This window comes from Vulpes vulpes, chromosome 12, assembly GCF_048418805.1.
Source record: "Vulpes vulpes isolate BD-2025 chromosome 12, VulVul3, whole genome shotgun sequence".
In the NCBI taxonomy this organism is placed as follows: Eukaryota; Metazoa; Chordata; class Mammalia; order Carnivora; family Canidae; genus Vulpes; species Vulpes vulpes.
In genome coordinates this window covers 13,068,693-13,091,932 of record NC_132791.1, presented here as the reverse complement: position 1 = coordinate 13,091,932, position 23,240 = coordinate 13,068,693, and the positions used below count along the sequence as shown (strand labels likewise).

At 35.8% G+C, this 23,240-nt stretch overlaps 1 protein-coding gene across 9 annotated transcripts in view; it reads left to right on the top strand.

Annotated features, from left to right (window-relative positions):
* Positions 1-23,240, top strand: part of FKTN (fukutin) — a 65,298-nt gene that overhangs the window by 5,463 nt on the left and 36,595 nt on the right. For all 9 annotated transcript variants that reach the window (XR_011995458.1, XR_003235586.2, XR_011995459.1 and 6 more), the window contains 3 exons: positions 6,208-6,395; positions 13,819-13,878; positions 17,973-18,176. Coding sequence is in view for 5 of the 9 variants with exons in the window: in XM_026002719.2 (XP_025858504.1) it covers positions 6,291-6,395; positions 13,819-13,878; positions 17,973-18,176 (369 nt within the window). In the remaining 4 variants the exon portion in view is untranslated. The remainder of the gene's footprint in view (positions 1-6,207; positions 6,396-13,818; positions 13,879-17,972; positions 18,177-23,240) is intronic.

The window sequence follows — 23,240 nt, the reverse complement described above, 5'->3', positions numbered from 1 at the left end:
ACCACTGAGCTACCCAGGTGCCCTTCATGCCTTAACCTTGAATACATTTGCAGAAGCATTTTCTCTTTGTGCTTTCTAAAATGCTACCATACCTCTCTAATTGTACCTTTGCCTAATTACACTGCCCTCCTTGTAGGTTAGCCTCCTGTTTTATTTTGCAGTGCAAGCCATATTTGAATTTCAGTTCTGTCTAATTCATACCACCCATGCCTTCCTCTTCCTCTCCCTCTCTAACATCCCTGAATAAATTGGGACCTAGCAGCGTTGAAGGGAACGGGCTGGCTGGCACACATCATCTTAGGAACCTAATTTAGGTGGTCAGGCCTGGTCATTTCTTGTCAGAGTTCTGATGTCAAGAGAGGTGGTCCAGAAGGCAAGAGTATGGGAAAGTGGAATAAAAAAGGCAATTAGACATTCAGATCCTTTCTCAGATGATTCTTAAAGGAGTGATGGTGGTGGTCATGGGATGTCAGGTAAACCAGGTGCCAAAGTCTTTCATTGCCATTACCTCCAAAGAACAAATTATATAAAACAGGCAAATGGGAAGCCAAAAGAATATGAACTGCTGATCTTGGCTGTAGAGCAAGCCTGAGAACTTGCTGTGAACTTCCCATCCTGCACATATTTTCCCTTCGTATTTGTGTATGACTTTGATCTACCACCAGTTTTTTCCAACCTTTTTCATGTCTTGACACATAGTGAAATTGATAATAAAGGATATAAGAATGTGTTTGTTCTTGACTAGACGTGACTAGTCTTGGGCTTTGGTTATCCCAGGCCCAAAGACTGAGAGGACTGATAGCTCTGACACCCATAATCCATTAAAGGTTCAGTTGGGAGACAGATCTGCCCAGTCCTTTCTTCTTCATTGCCAAATGTCAGTTTACGGTACCGGTGATGGCAGGTTTCCGTGTCATCTGAGATGAATTCTGTGCTGTAATACGCCATATGTATATTTCTCACATTTACATTAGAACTTGAAGATACTTGAGTTACTTAAACCTTATAACTCCCCTTATATCTGCATTATTATTTTTCTGGAAAGGTTTGCTTTTTTCCTTTTATTTTCCTTTCATTTTATTATCTCTGCAATACTTGTTCTCTTTTTCAATAGACATATTGTGTTTTTTAGGAAGCTTTACCTAAGAAAATACATAACTTTGGAACGCCTGGGTGGCTCAGCAGTTTAGCGCCTGCCCTTGGCCCAGGACATGATCCTGGAGTCCCGGAATTGAGTCCCACATTGGGCTCCCTGCATGGAGCCTGCTTCTCTCTCTCTCTCCCTGTGTCTCTCATGAATAAATAAATAAAATCTTCGAAAAAAGAAAATGCATTACCTATCCTCCCCAGAACTTTTATTATGATCGCTAAAATGCCACATATAAGAAGAGACATATACATGAAGAATATTTTTATTTTCTATGCCATATTTCTCCATACATTATTTTTAAAAGTTTCTTGTTAAGGAGTTGGAACAAAGTATGGGCTTTAAATTCTTTCTTTTTTTTTTTTAAGGTTTTATTTACTTATTTGAGAGAGAGAGAGAGAGAGAGCACAGGTAAGGTAAGGAACGGAGGGAGAAGCAGACTCCCCGCTGAGCAGGGAGCCTGATGTGGCACTTGATCCCAGGGCTCCAGGATCATGACCTGAGAGCCAAAGGCAGAAACTTAACTGACTGAGCCACCCAGGCACCCCTGAGCTTTAAATTCTTTTAAAAAAATCACTTTTTCATATTTTGCTTTAACATAAAAGTTCCTGCAAAACTTCTTAAAATAAAAAAAATTTTAAATAATTTTGTGTGTTCTTTAGCATTATTTGAGTATACTTGTTATTTCTTGATATTAATTCAGCCAGTTTTAGGCTGGTAGTGGAATGATTCATATGTACTAATAAGTATAATTCATAGTGGAAAGTTAGAAAAGCCTCTCCTTGTGCTGCCATGATAACTTGTGCCTACTCCTTCATAGCAGTTACACCATTTACATTTCCCTCATATTTTCCTCTGATAGAGTCTATCACAAACTAGATGTGGGGATAGTAAGGAGTAGCATTTCTTTGATTTTGGAAAAAACTTCCCATGCTATTTTTTAGGTACATCACATTTTTCATCACCATCAACATCACCATTCTTTTGAAAACTCTTACTCATCTCTAAACCCTTAGAAAATAGGAAACTGTATCTTATTTATCATTTTATGTCCAGTGCTTAGCATTTTTGTGGCCTCTGCTTGTAAGGTAGAAAGTAAATGTTCCCAGCTGGAAAGTAAAACTAGGAATTTTGGTGTAGGAGAAATTAATTTTGATTTGGAAGACCATGAAAGACTTTATGCAAGGGTTACTTGAGAGGAGTTATGAAAAGAAGTGTAGAGCTAGTTTTATGGAAATGGATGAGAGCATTTCACAAAAGAGGGAATGAGCAAAAGCAGAGGCAGAAAAGTGTGTGTATTCCAGGATTCTTGGGCAGAAATCTCAGAGTGTGTGAAGTGAGAGAAGTCTACAGAATTTGTTTGTGTTCAGTCAGATTGTGAATACTCTTGAGGGCCATTGTATGGCATTGGAACTTTATTTGTAGGTGGAAGAGAACCATTGAAAAATTTTTTTATCATGGCATAACTTGATTCATCTGTCAGCAATTTGGTATATCACTCTGTGGGTGAGATTATGGGCAGGTCGAAAGCTTTAGTTAAAATTAGGACATTAGGCACAATTAGAGTCTAAATTAGAATGACTATGAAGAAAGAAGAGGGAATTGATACCAGAGATAAAATGAATAACCCTTAGCGCCTCTTTTTTTAAGTATCACATTTTTCATTTTAAAATGGTAACTACATTCCTAATTAAGAGATTGTGCTAACAAAAAGGAATGCTTTGACAGGCAAAAACTCCTTCTTTGCAATCGAAATTGCCTTGGCATTTATAGAAAATAATGAAATAAAGTTAATTGGATATCATCTTGATAATAGTAGAGTTAAGCGATTGATGATATGTGTTGGAGGTTTATTTTATGTAAGAATTGATTGCAGATTAGAGACCTGTCCAAGAAGAGAACAAGATAATAATTTGGACCTTATTTTGGGTCTCTGTAGTGGTTTATATAGGCCTTTTATGCTTTCTCTCTATTTATTAATTTGGGCATAGAAGAGGCTCAGTTACGGCACACTCTGAATGCCACTTTAGAAAAGTACATGGGAATCAGTATATAATATGTTGAAACACTATTTAATATAACTACAAGAAACTGAGCTGAAAAACTGAAAATGAAGGAAATTCTCCTTGTTCTCTTACAAGCTACCCTTATCAGAGTATTTGTTTTATTTTAGCAGATTTTAGCTGATAGCAAAAACTAGTGTCACCATCAATGTTATTTTATGTATGTTGCTAGTTTTCACAGTTTAATAAGAAAACAGAACATGATCATGATTTACTCAGTTTTTACTCTACACATTATCTGTAAATCAAGTGAATTATTCCTATTATGTTTAGCATTATTTCTCTTAAGTAGTTTGTTGACTTTATATAATATTGTATTTGCTTAATGTAGGCTTCAGCTCTGGAAGCTCATTTCTATTGTTTTAAAACTGTAAACCAAGACTTTTGATTTTCAAGATGGCAGAGTAGAGATATTTGTACCCTCTTGTATCTGAAATTACCCTGAAATTACAAGGGAAATGAGAAACAGAGATTGTATCTTTGATGAGACCAGAAATCCTAAGACCCCAAATCAAAATATTTGAGAAATGGTTGCAAATGTAAGCAGGAAGAGGTTAAAAGAGGATGCTAATTGGAAGAGATCTCAGATACAGTTTGTAGAGTGATGTGAGAGAGATCATCTGTTTACAGGGGGATCCAGGTGTATAGGAAGGCAGCGGGAGTTTCCTCGGATTGTTTGGCTGCATGAACTAGCAGGAAAGGAAGAGCAAATGAGAAAACACACAGACATACCCACCATCTTGCAGGAAGTACTTTCTTGGTAAGGCAAGAAGTCATGGCCAAACAACTTTCTCTCACTTGTTCTCAAGACACATTCTCTTTGCCTGTTTTTGTCACACACACATGCTCAGAACACTGTCATAAAATGTGTTCTTGTATATCAGAGACTACCTTCTAGACCAGAACACAGCCTACTTCTTCCTTCCATAGTCCCCTCCAAATAATTAATCCGAATAGAGTTCACATCATCTACAGGTAAATAATAAAACGGAAATGGGCACAGTATCTACACAAAAGTGCTGCAAGAAAAAAGGAAAAAATGAACAAGGAAAAACAAGTGACAAAGGACCCATGAGAAAACTGTATTGGCCTAACAAATTTAATGAAATAATCACTTCTTTAAAATAATAAAGAAAGTTAATTGACTAGGGAGAAATAGTAAGACAACAGGATGTGATAAATCATATTCTGGTGGAACTCAAGAAAAGAAAAAAAAAAGAAAATCAGAAATAAAAAACCATATTGAAAGCAAAAAAGGAGAATTAACATTGTTGAAAAGTCAGTAAAGGGCATGTTGATGGACTTTTGAAAATTGAACAAAGTAAAATGAGAATGAAAGGAGATGAAACAAATGCTCATTGTATCCTGGAAATAGAGAATTCAGCATGAAAGCAGAAAAATACTCAAACATATAACTTAAACTGCTAAAAAGGAAATCTTAGTTCTATAGATTAGGCACGTAATGAAGGAAAGCTAGTGTACGTTAACCCTTGAACATTGTGAGATTAAGGACACTGACCTCCCATACAGTTAAAAATCTGTGTGTTAACTTTTGACTCCCCCAATTCTTAACTGCTAATAACCTAACCTACCATTGACCAGAAGTCTTATTGATAACAGTTGATTAACACATATTTTGTATATGTATTATATGCTGTATTTTTACTATAAAGTAAGCTGGAGAAGAAATGTTATGAGGAAAATCATAAGGAAGAGAAAGTACATTTACAACTTTAAATAATTCATGTATAAGTGGATCCATGTAATTCAAACCTGTGTTAAAGGGTCAGCTGTATAGTTGTCAACATCAACCTACTTTTTAAAAATTGGATTTCAGAGTTAAGGAGTGCATTCTCTGCTCATTTCATTAAAAAAGTCAGTTTACCTATAGAGAAGTACTGGGGGAAGGATCAGATGTTGTCAAGGAGATATTTAGCATTATAGGACAGTGGTACAAAGCCTACATACAAGTCATCAGGGGAAAGAAAGTATGACCTCAGCACAGTTATCAGTTGATAAGTGTATTTCAACAATGCAAGAACTCAAGGTAAATAATATCTATTAAGTTTTTTGATAAACTGTGAGACGATGAAAATCAGCCATCTAGTAGATGAATGGAGATGATAGAGCAAAAGGCTTGGCAGGGAAGATATGAACAAGAACAAAAGAACTGTGGGATTTGTAGCAACAGAATATAATAGAACTGAAACAAGGTAGAAATAATTAATAAAAGTCAATATTGAAGGAGGAAAAAAAGGGTGAGTATAAATTTACTGATTTCCTCTTATTTTTCAGCTGGAGAACAAAGGACAGAAAGTTTAGACATCAAGTAATAGAGGTGTCGGTATATTTAAAGGAATAAAGATGAACACTTGAAGAACTAAATATATGTTTAACCAAAATCAGGGCAGACTAGGTACAAAGAGGTAGAACTATATTAAATGTTTTATCTTTAATTGTCAGATGCAACCAAAGGTGGAAGGACAAAAATTTTTATTTTTACGCTTTATTTACATTTGCAAAAAGACTGAAAACATATGTGGGATATTTATAAAAACTGACCATATCCTAGGTCACAAAAACAACAAAAAGCTATCATACAGATGTTTCCTGACAAAATTTTCTCAGTTTCTTCTTTGGAAGTAGTTAATATGCTCAGCAGCATCAGCATGGCCTGGCAACTTGTCAGAAATGCAAATTCAGAAGCCAGATCTACTGAATCAGGAACTATAGAAGCCCCCAAATCTCCATTGGCCAAATTTTACAGATATCTTGTTCATGTTTGGTATTTGCAATTGTTATTTGTAGAATGACATGAAAAATATTTTTGTTCTTTCATGTTTGGTCTCATATCTGATTATTTAGGAGGAAATTAGCAAATCAAAGAATGTTCTATAGAACTTCAGGTGACGTTTTTCTCTATTTTTGTGGTGGTTATTAGAGGTGAAAAATTAAAAATAGGTTTTTGTTTTTTTAGAAATATCTTTTTGTTTACAGAAAACAAGATTATCTTCTTATCCAAAAAAGATGAAATCAACTGAGTTACTCTCAAAAGACAACCAAGTGAGCACCGCAGACTAATGAGTAGAATCAATAAGAACGTGATTTTGGCGCTTTTAACTTTGACAAGTTCTGCATTTCTGCTGTTTCAGTTGTACTACTACAAGCACTATTTATCGGCAAAGGTAATATCTTTTTCTCTCTTCTCGTCATTAGGCTTCATTTTAACTGTATATTTTTCTAATTAAACTTAAATTTAGTTAATTAAATTGAATTAGTTGCAGTTTTTCAAATCTTGCAGAAATAGTTCTTTTTTTTTTTTTTTTTAAGATTTCATTTATTTGACAGAGAGACCACAAGTGGGGGAGGAGGGGCAGTAGGCAAAGGGAGAGGGAGAAGCAGGCTCCCTGCAGAGCAAGGAACCCATCAAGGGCTTTGATCCTAGGACCCTGAGATCATGACCTGAGCCAAAGGCAGACACTTAACTGACTGAGCTACCCAGGAGCTCCTAGAAATAGATCTTACTGAGATTCTCATCTTTGTAAAGTGCGGTGAGCAATTCAACATTGCAGTTAAATATTATTATAATAACACACTAGTCAAAGTGCCAAGTTTCAGTAATGTTTATTGAATTTTTCTGTTACAGTTATATAAAAACTATTATTCTTCCAAACACATCATCCCTGTTGGGAAGAATTCAGTAATAAATAATTTTGATAAAATACCAAAATTGGTTTATTTTAGTACAATGTACTTCTCCCTCCCACTCTAGGGGAGGATACTTCTCTGCCCTAGTTGTACTTGACCATGAGACTTACTCTGGCTGGTGGAATGTTACAGACACGTGCAGAAATTTCAAAGAGATTGTTATGATGTGACTTGCCCTTTGTGTAACCCTGACTAGAATGTGCCCTGAGTAGATTCTGCTCCTCCAGTCTGGGCCCTGGATGAGATGTATGAAGCAGATCAAAGCATAGCTGCCCAGCTTGACCCATGGATCTAACAGAGAAAGTAAATGCATGGTAGCGTTTTAAGACTAGGTCAAGTTTATTATGCAGCATTGTTATGTGGAGTTGCTAGATCTCATTTTACAGATGAGAAAACCAAAACTCTAACAGAGAAGATAACTTACCTCCCTGAATCACCCAATTTCTAACATGCAGGGCTGACAGCTTGTCCATTCTTTGCAGGCTAACTTATTTCTGAAATAATTGGCAAGTACCCAGGCTACCAGCTATCTTGGCTGTTTATCCAATGAATGTCTTTGTGTGCCATCTTCAACCCCCTCCTGAGTACTTGCTCGGGAGAAGGTCCTACAGTAGAATTTCTGGGTCTAATGTGTATGTTTTAGATTTTGTCACATATCGCAAAGTTATATTCCGTAAGGATGAGTAGTGTGTCTAATTTCCTATCCCCTTTTCAAATGTAGGAATAATAGCAACAGTAACAACAGTAATGGCATCTGTATTAGTTAGAGATGTTTGGGGCTGACTACTAGTAGCTTAAACAAATAGAGGATTATTTGTCTCTTCTGCCTTTAAGTCCAAAGCTTCTCAAATTCTCTTGACGTTTTCCTTGTGCTAGACAAGGCTGGAAGAAGACATAGTGCATTCTAAAAGGCTTCTACTTTTGTGACATTTGCCTGCAGATTTCTAGATATAAGATAATCTGGGAAAGCAAGGTTTTATTACTAGTGTTGTTGTTGTTGTTACTTAGCTTTTCCAGCCTATATAATAGAGATTGCAGAGGAGAAGTGTGAGAGTGGGGGGTCAGGTCAACTTACCTACAGTGTCTGCTACAGCAGCTACATCTTTTGGTGTGCTTCTAGGCTTGGCACTGTGCTAAGCATTGCACATACATTTAATTCTTAAATTAAGTATATCTTGTACTTCCTGTTTTCCTGGAGAAAAAGCTGAGGTTTGTTGTTGAGATTTCTTAATTTGTCAACTGTCACTTTTTTTTTTTTTTTGAGAGAGAGAGAGAGAGAGAGAGAGAGTGCAAGTAGGGGGAGAGGCAGAGAAAAGGGAGAGAGAGAATCTTAAGCAGACTCCACACTGGGCATGGAATCTCAGTCTCACAACCCTGAGATCATGACCTAAACTGGAATCAGGAGTCAGATGCTTAAACCAGCTGAGCCACCCAGGCACCCTATGTCACATAATTATTAAGTGAGGGAGATAGAATTTAAACCTAGGGAGTTTACCCCCAAGAACCTTGTTCCTAATATTTTTAGTGTTTTTGATGTTCAAAAACTGGAAAGATATTAAACTCCATTATAGGTCATTTATTTGATTACTACTGGGGCTAAACTTCCCATATGCTTACTGGTTCTTTCTGTTTGTTTTTTTTTCTTCTTTGTATTCCTACCTGCATATTTTTCTGAGGGTGTGTTCTATATAATTTTAAGGATGGTATACCTTTATCAGACATATATCGAACATTTTTCCTGATTTATGAATTTGCCTTTTAACTTTATATTCATGATATAACCCCCCGTAATACATTTGTATTTAATTTCTAGGTAGACAGCTGTCTTCCTTAAGGCATCTGGTTTTTATGTCATAAGTGGTCCAAGACTGTGGAAATATTCACCTATATTTTCATCTAATACTATTCCTGTTTACATTTTTTAATTAAATAGAATTTCCTTTAGAATGAGGTATGAATTAGATATCTAACTTAAATTTTTTCCCAAATGGTTGACCATTCGTACCAATATCACCTTTTTAATTCCATCATTAACTTAAAAATCCCATCTTATTTATACGTTAAATTCCTATAAATAACTATTATCTTGACCCTTTCGTTTGGAATGCATTGTAGTTTTAGTTGTTTAAAGCACAAACCCCAGCCTAGGACTAAACTGTATCTATACTGCTTATTAGCTATGGGATCTTGGGTAAATTACTTCTAAATGCTGTGCCCTCATCTATAAAAGGGAGAATAACAGTACCATCTTGTAGACTTATGAAGCTTAAACAAATTAATGCACATAAAACCTTTGGAGCAGTGCATGTCACATACAGATCAAAAAATACAGGCTTTTTATTTTTTTTGAGGAAAGATGTTACCTGACCCAAGGTTTATTTTTTTTTCAAGTAATATCATTCACACATTCATTTTGTTTCAAGTTTTTATTTAAATTCCAGTTGTCATATAGTGTAATACTGGTTTCAGGAATAGAATTTAGTGATTCATCACTTATATGTGTAGCACCCAGTGCTTAATCATAACAAGTGCCCTCCTTAATATCACCACCCATCTAGCCCATCCCCCACCCACCTCCTCTATCTCAACCCTCAGTTTTCTATAGTTAAGAGTTTCTTACAGTCTGCCTATGAGCTATTGTTTTTAAAGATTTATTTATTTGAGAGAGAGAGAGAACACAAATGGGGGGAGAGGCAGAGACTGAGGGAGAGAGAATCTCAAGCAGACCTGCTGAATGCAGAGCGTGATGTTGGGCTCGATCCCAGGACACTGAGATCATGACCTGAGCCAAAACCACAAGTCGGATGCCCAACCAACTGAGCCACCCAGGCACCCCATGAGCTATTTTTTTATTATTATCTTCAGTTTTATAATCAAAAGTTGTATTTGTTATATCGTGTCCATGGCATATAAACTGCCTTAGTGATAAGTGCCATTAAGCAAAATTGAACAAAATAAGGCATAAAATTTTTAAAAGTTCACTAAACTTGTATGCTCTTAGATTTGTGAAGTTTGTATTAGAGTTATTTTTTATGTTCACTATTAATCATAGGTAGAGATGATTAGAAGATCATAAGATCTAAGTTCTGCAATAACAAAGGTTACTTTTATTTTATTGAAAAATATAGAAACTATATTAAACTATTCCTAGTCAAGTAATTTTACATTTTACAAAATGGAATTTTAAACTTTATTAATTCAAAAATTTTTATTTAAAAGTCACTTTTGCCAGGCATTCTGACAAAGTGATAGAAACAATGAGAAATCTTTCTTCCATATATTTATGATTTGTTTGGCTTACTGCAAATCAATTTCTTTGAACCTCATTTTCTTTAAAATGGGACTAATAGCAACTTTGCTGGTTAAGATAATGTATGTAATTCATCTAACTTACTGTTTGGTATAGGGTAGATGCTCAGTGGATGGTAGCTAGCTATTTATTAGTAGCTTATACATTCTGGTCCTTCTAAGGTTTACATTGCTGTTTGAAAATTAAATTGTATTTAATTATTACAGGTTTCTCATGAGCCTACATTTATCAGTTTTTCATAAGTGAGTTATCTGGGGCCCAGATATGTTAAGCTTCCTGCTGAAGATTGCCAGGTTCAGATCCTAAAACTTAGGTCTTTACTCATAGAGCTAATACCACATGTAAATATGAATATGTTCAAATGAAATACTATAGCATTGATAAGATATGAAATGAGATGGCTTTAAAGTATTAGGAATCACAGTAAAAAATTATAAAATATTACTGCCTCAGTGGAAGGAAGAAAAGTCAACAACCTATGTTTATATAAAGCACTGAGTGAACCAAACTGTTGGTTTGGTTAATGATTTTTTTTTTTAAGATTTTATTTATTTATTCATGAGAAACACAGAGAGAGAGGCAGAGACATAGGCAGAAGGAGAAGCAGGCTCCTCGCAGGGAGCCTGATAGAGGACTCCATCCCCAGACCCCGGGATTATGACCTGAGTCAAAGGCATATGCTCAACCACTGAGCCACCCAGGCGTCTCAGTTAATGATGTTCTTGACTTAGAACCATAAGCAACATCAGTACCTGCAATATCCAGCTATTCTTATTACCTAGAAAGCCACTTACAGGGTTTTGTGCTAGGATGTCTTTCTTTGCATTATATGTAGTAACCTCTGTGTGTTTGGTTAGAAGACCAGGAGGGAAGAAAGGGGAATTTGGATTTCAAGTTTAACAATAGTCATTCACAGTGAACAATTTTATATGCTGTTATTAGAAATGGAAATAAATCTGGTAGCCATTTAGATCATTTGCAACAAAGATTTTTGAAATATTTTGAGTTAGTCAGTTGTTGGCTAAAATCATGCAAGAAATGATTTTAAAAATATCTTCTTTTTTTAATAATAAATTTATTTTTTATTGGTGTTCAATTTGCCAACATACAGTTAAAAATATCTTCTTTGGCTATTGGCTCTTATGTTCTGAAGGATAATATATGGGTCATTGCTGGATGAAAAATATTTTATCTGATAATCTGAGCTAGTATGATAAACTTTGATAAATGCTGTTGTCCTCTTCCTATTTTTTCCTCCACACCTCCCCGGCCCCATTATTGCCATTGTTCAGGAGAAATGTGAAAGAATTTCTTCCATTGGAATTGACAGATACTGAAAAAATATTTCCATGTGTTCCCAGACTTCAGACTTCATAGGTTTTCTGGCCAAACATTTTGGTTTACTAATAAACAAAGCTTTCCCACCATCCCACATCACATTTATGAGTCCTATCCACTAAGAACTTGAGTGACTTGGGAATAAGTAAAAGAACAGTGCATCCACTGGAAGGAAAGGCACTGAGATCCAGAAGGGGAAAGCTGCCTGTAGGATTGGTGGATTTACCATGATTCGTGTTTCTGATCCTTAGGATCGCAAATGTATAAATAATTGAAAAAGATCAGTTATTAAAGACTTAAAAAGATGTTCTTAAGTCTTACTCTTCGATTCTCTGTAGGCAGATTAATGATCATGGCTTGAACAAGGGATCTTGTCATGAAAAGTGGAAGAGTTCATGAAAAGTGGTAGAGTTCATGAAAAGTGGAAAATAAAGCTGTCAGAATTTGTTGATGAGTTAGTTATTGGATGTAAAAGACAGAAAGGAGTCAGGGATAATTTCAGTGTTTTGGGCCTAATTGGAAACATTGCTAATTGGGAAGTTGCTATTTACTGAGATGGGAAAGACAGGAGAAGCAAGCTTGAGGGATGGAGATCTGAATTTGAGATGCCTATTTGACATACAGGTGAAGAGGTGAATAGAGTTGAATATATAAGTTTGGAATTCAAAGGACTGGTTTGGTTGGAAATATAAATTGAAAGTTGTAAGCATGTAGATTGTATGTAAAGCCATTAGAGTAGATGAGTTACCAAGAAAGTGAACAGTGAGTAAAAAGAGAAAAGTCTCATGGTCTGAGTTTTGGGATCCTCCAATGCATCAGATCAGGGAGGTGGAAGAACTAGCAAATGAGAACAAGAAGGAGCAGCCAGAGAGAAATCCAGGAAAACCAGAAGTATGGGGTTCTGAGGGCCAAGCAACTGAAGTTTAAGTGAGACAGAAATGATCAATAATTCTTGTTAGATCAAATAAGGAGTAATAATTGACCGTTGGATTTAGCAACGTGGAAGTCATTGGTGATCTTGATGAATACTTGGAAGAGTGAAATTAATCTTGTGAGCTCATGGGAAGAAAGGAATCAGAGGCAGTGAGAACAGACAACCTATTAGGGGTTTTGCTTGAAGGAAGACAAAATTGTTAGTTGGCAAGAAGAGTTTTTTCTTTTGTTTGTTTGTTTGAAGATAGGAGAAATAATACCATGTTTCTATATTGATGGGAATGATCCAGCAAAGAAAACAAAGCTCAGAAATTGTGTCTCATCTACTAATGGAGGGCTAAGTAAGCAACAAGGGCTATGTCACAGAGTTTGCAACCTCTTTTCAAGGATGAAGATTACAAAGCTATCTCTTTGTGGTTTGTTCTCAAATATCCCTTGGTATGAAAATATTATTGTCAAATTGAGAGCTTATGAGGAGAGACCAGTTCTCGCTCTATCTTACTCAGTATATCTGTTCCTCTTTTCCGCTCTCCTTCCCTGCATTTAACAAACCATCATTAAACATTTACTCATTGCCCAGCAGTATGCTAGGGCACTGTCAATACAAAAAAGGATTGGATTCAGTCCCTGCTCTTGAGTTTGCAGTTTAGTGGGGGAAGTAAGTCTCCTTTTTAGGAGCCTGGGGCATATTTCATTTTTAGGATAAGACTATTCTTTCTTCTTCAGTATCCTCCCATCTACATCTTCTAGGTAAAGAACACACTCAAGGCATAAGAAACTTCTCTGGATCTTCTTTCAGCTTGAAGCATTCTTCCTGTTGTCTCTAAGCCATCAGACATTCTTTTTCCTTATACTTTCAAAGTATTTTGGGGCTTGTCAGATGAAAACTGATAATGTTTTCTTCCTTCTGATTCTCTAGCCCTGAATATTTTTTCTTAATTTTTATTTGTTAGTGGAGTATAGTTAACACACAATGTTACGTTAGTTTCAACACTGATTCAACAGTACATTAGTACATTAGTAAATTAGTACAACACAGTGAATCAAGTCATGCTATGCTCACCACAGGGGTAGCTACCGTCTGTCATGCAGCACTATTACAGTACCATTGACTGTATTCCTCAAGCTGTACCTTTCATCCCTGTGGCTTATTCATTCCATAACTAGAAGCCTCTATCTCCCACTCTCCTTCACTCATTTTGCCCAGCCCCTCCCCCCACCAGCCACCACCAGTTTGTTCTCCGTATACCAACTGAAACAAGTCAGACAGAGAAAGATAGCTTTGAATTTACTAAAATATTTTTCTGTTATCTTCTTAGAATGGAACTGGTTTATCAAAATCTAAAGGAAGCCGAATTGGATTTGATAGCACACAGTGGGTATGTACAGGCATGAAATTCCTCATTTATAGTGTTCATTTAGTTCATTTGTTTATGTACTCAATAAGTATTTGTTGAATGATGACAATGGTGATAGCTATCTTCGTGGGCAGTGAGAGTAGGTGGTGGAGGGGAAGAGGTAGGCCCTGTGTCAAGTGCTTTATATACAGTATTTCATTTAGTTCTTATGGAAACTTTATTAAGTCAATACATATTTTTATCTCAGTTCACTTAGAAGGTTTAAGGTTAGTTGGCTAATAAGTGACTGAACCCAGATTCTAAATGTTTGCCTTCAGAATTCTCACTCACTAAACGATGGTGCATCTCCAAATGAAAAAATATGTGAATCAGAATGGAACTATGAATAAGGGAAAATAATGATTAGGAACAGAAATCTAGTCAACATGTTTACTTTTTAAGATCAAGAAAACTAGTGGTATGCACAAGATATCCCTGTTTTGATTTATAAATTTTAGAGTATACATTTATAAAATATGTTTCTTTACCTTTTTTCTAGCCAAATTTAGAATGAAAAACAGTGCAAGGTTATTGGTTACTAATAAAAAATTACATTTATCCTATTAGCATACATTTTGAATATGACCATTTATTTCTTGTGGATGACTCGTCTTTGGCATCTCTTTAACCAGAGACATGAAGCTTTAGATAGGAAATGGGTTTTCAAAATCATGAAGCAGCAATGAAGTAGTAATAATTTTAGGTCATTGCTGACACCAGTTGGTTTTGAACAATTTTTTTTTTTAAAGATTTTATTTATTTATTCATGAGAGACACACAGAGAGAGGCAGAGACACAGGCAGAGGGAGAAGCAGGCTCCACACAGGGAGCCCGGTGTGGGACTCGATCCCGGGTCTCCAGGATCATGCCCTGAGCCAAAGGCAGATGCTCAACCACTGAGCCACCCAGGCATCCCTGAACTATTATTTAAAAGTAAAGTCTGGGATATCCTAAATCAGCCTCAACTATGAAATATCAAAATAAACTTTTAATTTATTAAAAATATCAGATATTTTGCTCTGTGAATGTAGGAGTTGTCTGAGGGGAACGGGAAAAGCCTCATCTTTTTCTTTCAGGGAAGGATCCTGAGGTGGGAGAAAATAAGGGATTTTTTTTTTAAAGGGTTTGCTTCCAAGATAAATGAGAAAAGATTAAAGAACAGCTCACTATTCAGTGAGTTCTCTAATTGCAGAATCATGTGGAGGGGGAGAAGTACTAAAATACTTTTGTTACAGTATTTTAGAAGGAAGGAGGGATGAAATCTGATCAGTAAGTGTGATACTGCAAGCTGATAAGATTCTAGAATGAGTTATTAAACAGATGACTTGAGGAAAGGGAAGGATGATTATTAGGAACCAGCCTTTCACTAAGAACAAGTCCCGCCAAAGCCCTTGTAGATGAATAGGCTCTTACAGCCTCAGTACACCCTGCTATCAACAAGACATTTTTCTTTCTTCTAAACAAAACGAATTACTGAAGGTCAGATGATGATAGTCATGTTTATTTAGAATTAATTGGATTTAGAGTCAATTGGACATCTGTTTCCGAGGAGCATTGATGATTGCATTGATAACAGCCTGGAAGGCATATTTAGAAGGTGAGTTAGGGAATCTCTCCTCCACCCTGCCCCAATCTATACTTATATCGATAATTGTAACAAAGCCATAAATGTGTTTGTCATGTTTGTATTTAACACTAAGCTGAAAGAGATTCATTCTACAAACATTAAGTACCATATATGTGCTGGTGTCTGTCACTTCATCATCTTTCTTCCAAAATCATTCTTTTATTCTCCTAGTGTGAAGCACAGAAAGCAACCACCATAAAAGAAAAAAAAAAAAAACGATAAATGAGAAAATCAAAATTTAAGACATCAGTTTTTTGAAAAAAATTTTGTGAAATTGGTATTATTCCTTAAATCGTTGATAGAATTCACCTGTGAATCATCTGAATCTGGAGTTTTTTCTTGTTGCTATTCTTGTTGCTATATATATATGTACATATATATATATAAAATTCATATAAAATATATGAAACAAATATATACAAATATATAACATATATAAATATATAATGAATATAGGTATATATACACATTCAATTTAGTTAACTCATATAAAATATATTCATATAAAATATAAAAATATATATGAATATATAACATAAATACGTAACATATATATATATATAAATTCAATTTATTTAATAGGTATAGGGCAATTCAGATTTTCTGTTTCATCTTGTGGGAGTTTGTTAATTGTGTTTTTAAAGAAATTTATCCATTTCATCTAAGTCATTGAATCTCTTGTTTTTAAAGATTTTGTTTATTCATGAGAGACAGAGGGAGAGGCAGAGACATAGGCAGAAGGAGAAGCAAATGTAAAGTAAGGGGCGGGGCCGAGCTGGGGGCACTCCGGGGCCGGGGTCCAGCCGGGGGGGCTTGGTCTTGGGAAGATTCTTGCTGGGGGTCCCATTGCTGCCGTGGTCTGGGGGCGGAAAGGTCCCAATGCCACTGTCCAGGGTGCGAGTCAAGGAGCCACAGGCTGTGAAGTGTGAGGTGGGCACTGGTTCAGCCAGGCTGTCCTCTGAGGGAGCTCCATGCAGGGAGTCTGATATGAGACTTGATCCTGGAACTCCAGGATCACCCCCAAGCCAAAGGCAGACGCTCAACTGCAGAGCCACCCAGGTGTCCCTAAGTTATTGAATCTTTTAGCATAAAGTTGGCTTTCTAATTTTTAACTTAGTTATTTCTCCCACTAAGAGATCATAAATTCCTCTAGAGCAGAGATTATTGTAGTCTTGGTATTTTGCATCCTCGGCCTAAAAACAAATGGTAAGAGACTTATTACTAGCTTTATCTCATTTTTTCTTTCTTTAAAAATTTTTTTATTTAAATTCAATTTAGTTCACATACAGTATATTACTCGTTTCAGGGGTAGAATTTAATGATTCATCAGTTGTATATAATACCACTGCTCATTCTATCACCTGCCCTCTTTAATGCCCATTACCCAGTGACCCCATCCTTCTATTCACCTGCCTTTCAGCCATCCACAGTTTGTTCCCTATAGTTAAGAGTCTCTCATGGTCTTTTTTTTTTTTTCCGCAAATATTTTTAGATTTTATTCATTTATTCTTGAGAGACAGAGAGAGAGGCAGAGACACAGGCAGAGGGAGAAGCAGGCTCCATGCAGGAAGCCTGATGTGGGACTCAATCCTGGGCCTCCAGGATCACTACCTGGACCAAAGGTGGTGCTAAAATCCCTGAGCCACCCGGGCTGCCCTAAGGTATACTTTTAAGCAATAATGTATACCAGTTCTTCTATTTATCTTTGCTGTTCTTTGGTGTTACACTTGAGTGTGATTATTGTGTTTCTATTCTAATTTTGAACCTTATTTTTTCAGTAGGGGTCTCTACTTACTGCTCCAAAGAATTATATTTTAAAATATTACATTACTTTTAGAAAATCAAACTATATTTGGGAATAGTCAAACATGCAATATATTTTAGTTTGATCTTTTGCTTAGAAAGATTATTAAGCAGTATTAACAAACATGAAAAAAAGCACACAGAATTGATTTTTTATTTTGAAAAGGTTGACATTACCATTTTTAAAAACTGACAGATCCGAAAAAAAAAATAAAATAAAATAAAAACTGACAGATCCGGTATTTCCTCTCCAACTTTGGCTCAAAAAGATTTAGCCAATACCAAGGGAATAATTTGTAAGCCCAAAGTTTTCATCTCAGGTACAATTTATTCTGTGTTGTTCTTTTGATGTATAATTGGTAGCTTACTTTTCTGTACTTTATAGTATGTTGCATATATTTTTACTATAGCATATTTTATCATGTATTGTAAATACTTGTTCATCTTGCTTAGTATATTGTGTATATCCTGAGAGCAGGGGCCCTGTAGTATTTATCTGCTTACTCGTTCAGCATAAATAATAGACATGGTATCTTTTGAGTAAAAACTGTACATATTCTTATAAAATTAATGAATAAAAAATTTAATAAGGTGGATTATTGTATTGGTTTAGAAGAGTTAAGGAGATTCTTTTCCTCTCAAACAGCGTGCAGTTAAAAAATTTATTGTGCTAACATCCAGCCAAAATGTACCAGTGTTCCTTATTGATCCTTTGATCCTGGAATTGATTAATAAAGACTTTGAACAAGTCAAAAATACTTCTCATGGCTCCACTTCAGAATGCAAGTTTTTCTGTGTTCCAAGAGACTTTACCACATTTGCGCTACGGTATCACCTGTGGAAGAATGAGGTAAGATGATTTGCTTTCACATAACAGAATGTGTCCTTTACAAAATAGTGTGGGGATAAACCAGTTTTTTAAAAGTAAAACATTTCAAAAATCTTTAAAGCTTTTTATAAATTGTGTTGGGAATATTTTCAGCTATAAGTAATAGAAGACAATTAACAAAGTAGGGACCTACTTTTCTTGTGTAACAAGAGGTTAAAAGTTTGGTGCCGTTGGTATTAGTCAGCTGCTCACTGATATCAGGGCTGGCATCACTGAAGTTCTTTCTTCATTCTTCTCATCATTACAAGATAGCTGTCCTGGTTATCAGGTATCATAATCCATGTTTAAAGACAGGAAGGGCTAGTGACACTTTTTATCCTTTGAAGCAAAAATTTTCTCAGAAGCTTCTGATAAACTGCTTATAGCTCACTGTCCAGAACTAGATTAGTACGTCTTCTGGTTGTAAAGGGGCCTAGAAGACAGGTGTTTAGCATTTCCATCAGCATAGGCAGGCAAGTAGGAAGGGTTTTGGTGATGAATATTCAGTATTTGCCACATAAGGTGTGTGAGGGCAATGTCACTAGTCCATAGCACTACTCTTTCCATCTTGAAAGTGTGTAGTACTTGTTTGATACTCATGATTCTGTGATGGTGGGATTTTTGGGTAGCATTTAGCTGGGCAGTTCTGATCTCAGCTAAGCTCAGCTTCTAGTCACCTAGGCAGCTCTGCTTCTCCAGGGTGGCTTGCTGTCAAATGGAGCAGTGGAGGTATCTTGACCATGTGTCTAATCATCCAGGCTAGTCTGAGAAAGCAAAAACATGAAAAGTTTCTTGATATTGTTAAAATATTAAGATTTCTTAACTGTGAACATAAATATACCTCCTTTCATTCAGATGTTCTTTGATGAGATTTAATAAAATACTGTAATTTTTCTAACAGATTTTACACATTAAAAAAGATTTTATTTACTTATTTAGAGAAAAAGAGAGAGCATACAAGTTGGGGGAGGGGCAGAGGGGAAGGGAGGGAGGGAGAGCATCTCAAGGAGACTCTGCACTGAACGTGGAGCCCAACATGTGGCTTGCTTGATCCCACAACCCTGAGATTTTGACCTGAGCCAAACCAGGAGTCAGGCGCTCAACCAACTGAGCCACCCAGGTGCTCCATATTTTGCACATTTTTGATAAGATTTATTCCTTGCTACCTTATGTTTGTGTGTGTGTGTGCGCGCATGCACGCATGCACAAGGGGTGGAGGTGACAAGATAACGTGGATATTTTACCTCTTCCTTTACTAATTCGTTATTAGAGGTAGTTGAGAATGCTGTTGATTTTTGTATTTTGACCCTGTTTCCCAGCTACTGTTCTGAACTCTGCACTGTATAGATAAACTTCAGTTTCTTCCCTGCCTTCTCCCTTCTTAATCCCCTTTCCCACCCTCTTTCTTTTTTCTCTTTCTTTGAATATAGCAGGTTATATTTTCTGCACAAAAAGACAATTTAGTCTCTTCCTTTCCAACCTTTACACCTGATTTCTTTTTCTTGTGTTATTGATTTAGGTAGGACAAGATAATATTAAATAAAAGTATTCTTTATTTTGAAAGAAAGAACTTTGTATTGCTTGGATGTTGGACCTCCAGAATTGAGTCTCTCATTTTCTTGTCTTTGATTTCTTTCTCATCTATAGATTTTTCATCTCTTTTTCTAACTGTCCTACTTTTATTTTTTTATAAATTTATTTTTTATTGGTGTTCAATTTGCCATCATATAGAATAACACCCAGTGCTCATCCCGTCAAGTGCCCACCTCAGTGCCCGTCGCCCAGTCACCCCCACCCCCCACCCACCTCCCCTTCCACCACCCCTAGTTCTTGTCCTACTTTTAAACAAAATCTAACACTGCCATTGATTTTCTTCATATTGCTCAAAATTTTTATATTTTTCCAAAAATTTTGTGTACTGTTTCTTATGATTCTTGTTTCATGGGTATGGGTTTATCTTCTTTTGCTCTGTAGATTTTCATGTTTTTTGGGTTTTGTTTAGTTGTTTGCTCCGTATTGCATTTTGTTTTTCTAAATCCCTTCGTCTTGGGCATTTATTTTTTTGTTATGGTTATTTATTTTTTTGTTGTGGTTATTTTATTTGGTTTTCATGATATAGCCATTCCTTAATGTTTGCTGATCTTTGTTCATGTTTAAGAATGAGGCACTGAAAACCAGTTGGAAGCTTTCTGTTAGGGCCATGTTTCATAAACTGGTGACTTTCATGATAGAGTAATAATAAGGGTATGCCAGCTTTCTCACTGACTCCTAAATGTCAGTATTTGTAGCCCATTTCTACTGGACTGTTTGATTTCCTTATAGAAAAAGACCAAAAAAAAAAAAAAAAAAAAAAAAGAAAGAAAAAGAAAAAGACCACAATGCTTATAAGCCTTTTCTATAAAGAGTTTTTATAATGTTCCTTTGTTTTCCCAAAATGAAGTTTGACATTATAACCTGCCTACATACAGAATCCCCTAAGTCAATATAATGTCTTAATTATAATATGAATTAGAAATAAAAGGAAATGTGTATTTCAGCTTGTAAATGTTCAGTCATGACTACATTGGAAAGCATAATGAAGTAATTCAGATGGTTGCACTTTTCAGTGGGATCATTAAATATGATTAGCTTCAAATATAGACTCATTACGAATGATACTGTTAGTAATGTGATTTTTTAAAATAATGAACAGGTTTCCAACAACAGAAAAGTAAAATTGTCTCTCCTTTAGCATAGCCATTGTATCCCTGAGAAATAGAGGTTCAGATCATTATGAACAAGTTTTTCTGCTGCAGGACTGATAGAACATTTGAAATTATTTAGGATATGGGACAGATACTCATATTTTGAATTATAGAATGTCTAGTATTCCTGGCCTGAGCCTCTAAATGCCACTTGTATCTTCCTCAATCATTATGATAATTAAAAATATGCCCACAAATATTTTTAAAGATTTTATTTATTTATTTGAGAGAGAATGCACAAATGAGGGGAGAGGCAGAAGGAGAGGGAGAAGCAGGTTCCTCACTGAGCAGGGAGCCTGACACAGGGTTCAGTCCCAGGACCCTGGTTTATGACCTAAGCCAAAGGTAGACACTTAAATCAACTGAGCCACCCAGGTGCCCCTGCCCACAAATTTTTTAAATGTCTCTTGGATATGGTACCACTTGCCTTGAGAACCAATACTTTAGAAGAAAGAGACTGTGCCACGATTGGCAAGACCAATATGCAAAAGGTCAGCAATACCCAGAATAAGTACACAGGTTCATATTTATTCTTCTATACATATGATATCACATAGAGTCCTTAGATAGTCCTTCCTAAACCTTCTCCTAAGGTAGAGCTAATTAGAGTACTAGACCTAATTATTATAAACTTAATTCGTATGTGATTATTCTTTATTAATACCATTACCATAAAGTGAGCAAACTACTGCCAAAGGCAATTGGGAGTAGATTTGTGCTGTATAGCCTTGACTTAGGCCTTTGCTCTATTTCATCAGAGCAATTAGTTTGTTCTGACTTTTCTCTCATGATTATAAGAAGACAAGCCATTTCATAGTTCTACCTGTTTTGTTTGTCAGTGTTTCCTCCTACATCCCAAGGTCTGATTCCCCTTCAAGGTCTTGTAAGCCTTTTAATTTTTTCCTCAATTTACCAACTAATCATTTCTTCCATCCTGTACATTCCATCTCTGAGTTGGTCACTCTCACCCTCAGTCAGTACATTCTACTTCTTAGGTATACTCGGAGAGAAAAGGAAAAAGAGGAGCCCTGCAGTTGATCAATCTAACATAAGGGAGAGTCAGGTGAAATTGCATTAGTTAGGGTAAGTTGCATTAGTTGCTGTTAAAAAAAAAAAAAATCCCTAAAATCTCATTAACCTAGCACAAGAAAGGAGTGATTGTCTTTACTCAAGTCCAGTATGGATATTCTTGGTCAGGGGTACTCCTGGATGACTCTCCTCGAAGCAGTGACTTAGGGATACAGGCTGTTTCATTTGTGTGGTTTTTCCATCTTGGAGTTCTTTGCTTCTCTAGATGCAGACAGAAGAGGGAAAGCGTGGAAGATTTTATGAAGATTGTAAGCCAGGCCTAGAAGTATTATATGATATTTCCATCCACATTCCTTTGGCCAGGACACGTTTAGCTCTATATCCATAAGTAACAGTTGTTATTGCCAGTTAGAGTTCTCTACCAGAATTAGCACTTTCTCTCATATAACAGCATAAATAACAGTAACACCAGATATCTGTTGAGTACCTACTGTGTACTAGTTGATTCCTGTGGTTGAGGAGCTTGCAGTTATTGATGGAGTTAAACAATTAAAAAGCTGTATAATCAGTATTATAATAGAGGTCTATATCTGTTACGAGATCATGATGAGGATACAGCTAATCCAAGTGACAACATTCAGAAGCAGTAAGTGATGTGAATAAAGTACTCTTGAAGAATGTTTATGACTACTGTGACTTAAGACAAACTTACAGACACAGCTCCATAATTTAATAATGTTAAAGCCTGATATTACCACTTAAAGCTTTGTTATCCTTAATTGTAGACTAAGTATGATAATATCTTCCTTGCTGCCCTCAAATAGTTTCTGGGGGCATCAGATGAGATAATGAATGTGAATGAGTTTCATATACACTATATGAATATAGAATAGAGAGGTAGTATTAAGAATGGAAAGAACCTTAGATTTAGTTGGAGAAGACCTAAATGCTGGCAATGGCTTTGCCTCTTATTAATTCTGGTTTTTTAGACTACTGTGGGTCTGGTTTTTAATCTAGCATACCTCGTGCTACTTATTTTAGAAGGTAGATGTCATATGTAAATGCAATAATGTTTATAAAAGTTCCTTGGAAATTATAAAGTCCTATTAAAATCTCGTGTGTTCTCAATAATTAATACTATTTAATCATTCATAACACTTTTTGTTGGTATTAGGACTAAAAGTCTACCATATAGATTAATCTTGTTACATTAGATTTTACTGTAATGATGTTGCAAAATATACTTGTTTGATAGTATGTCTCAGTATCTTTT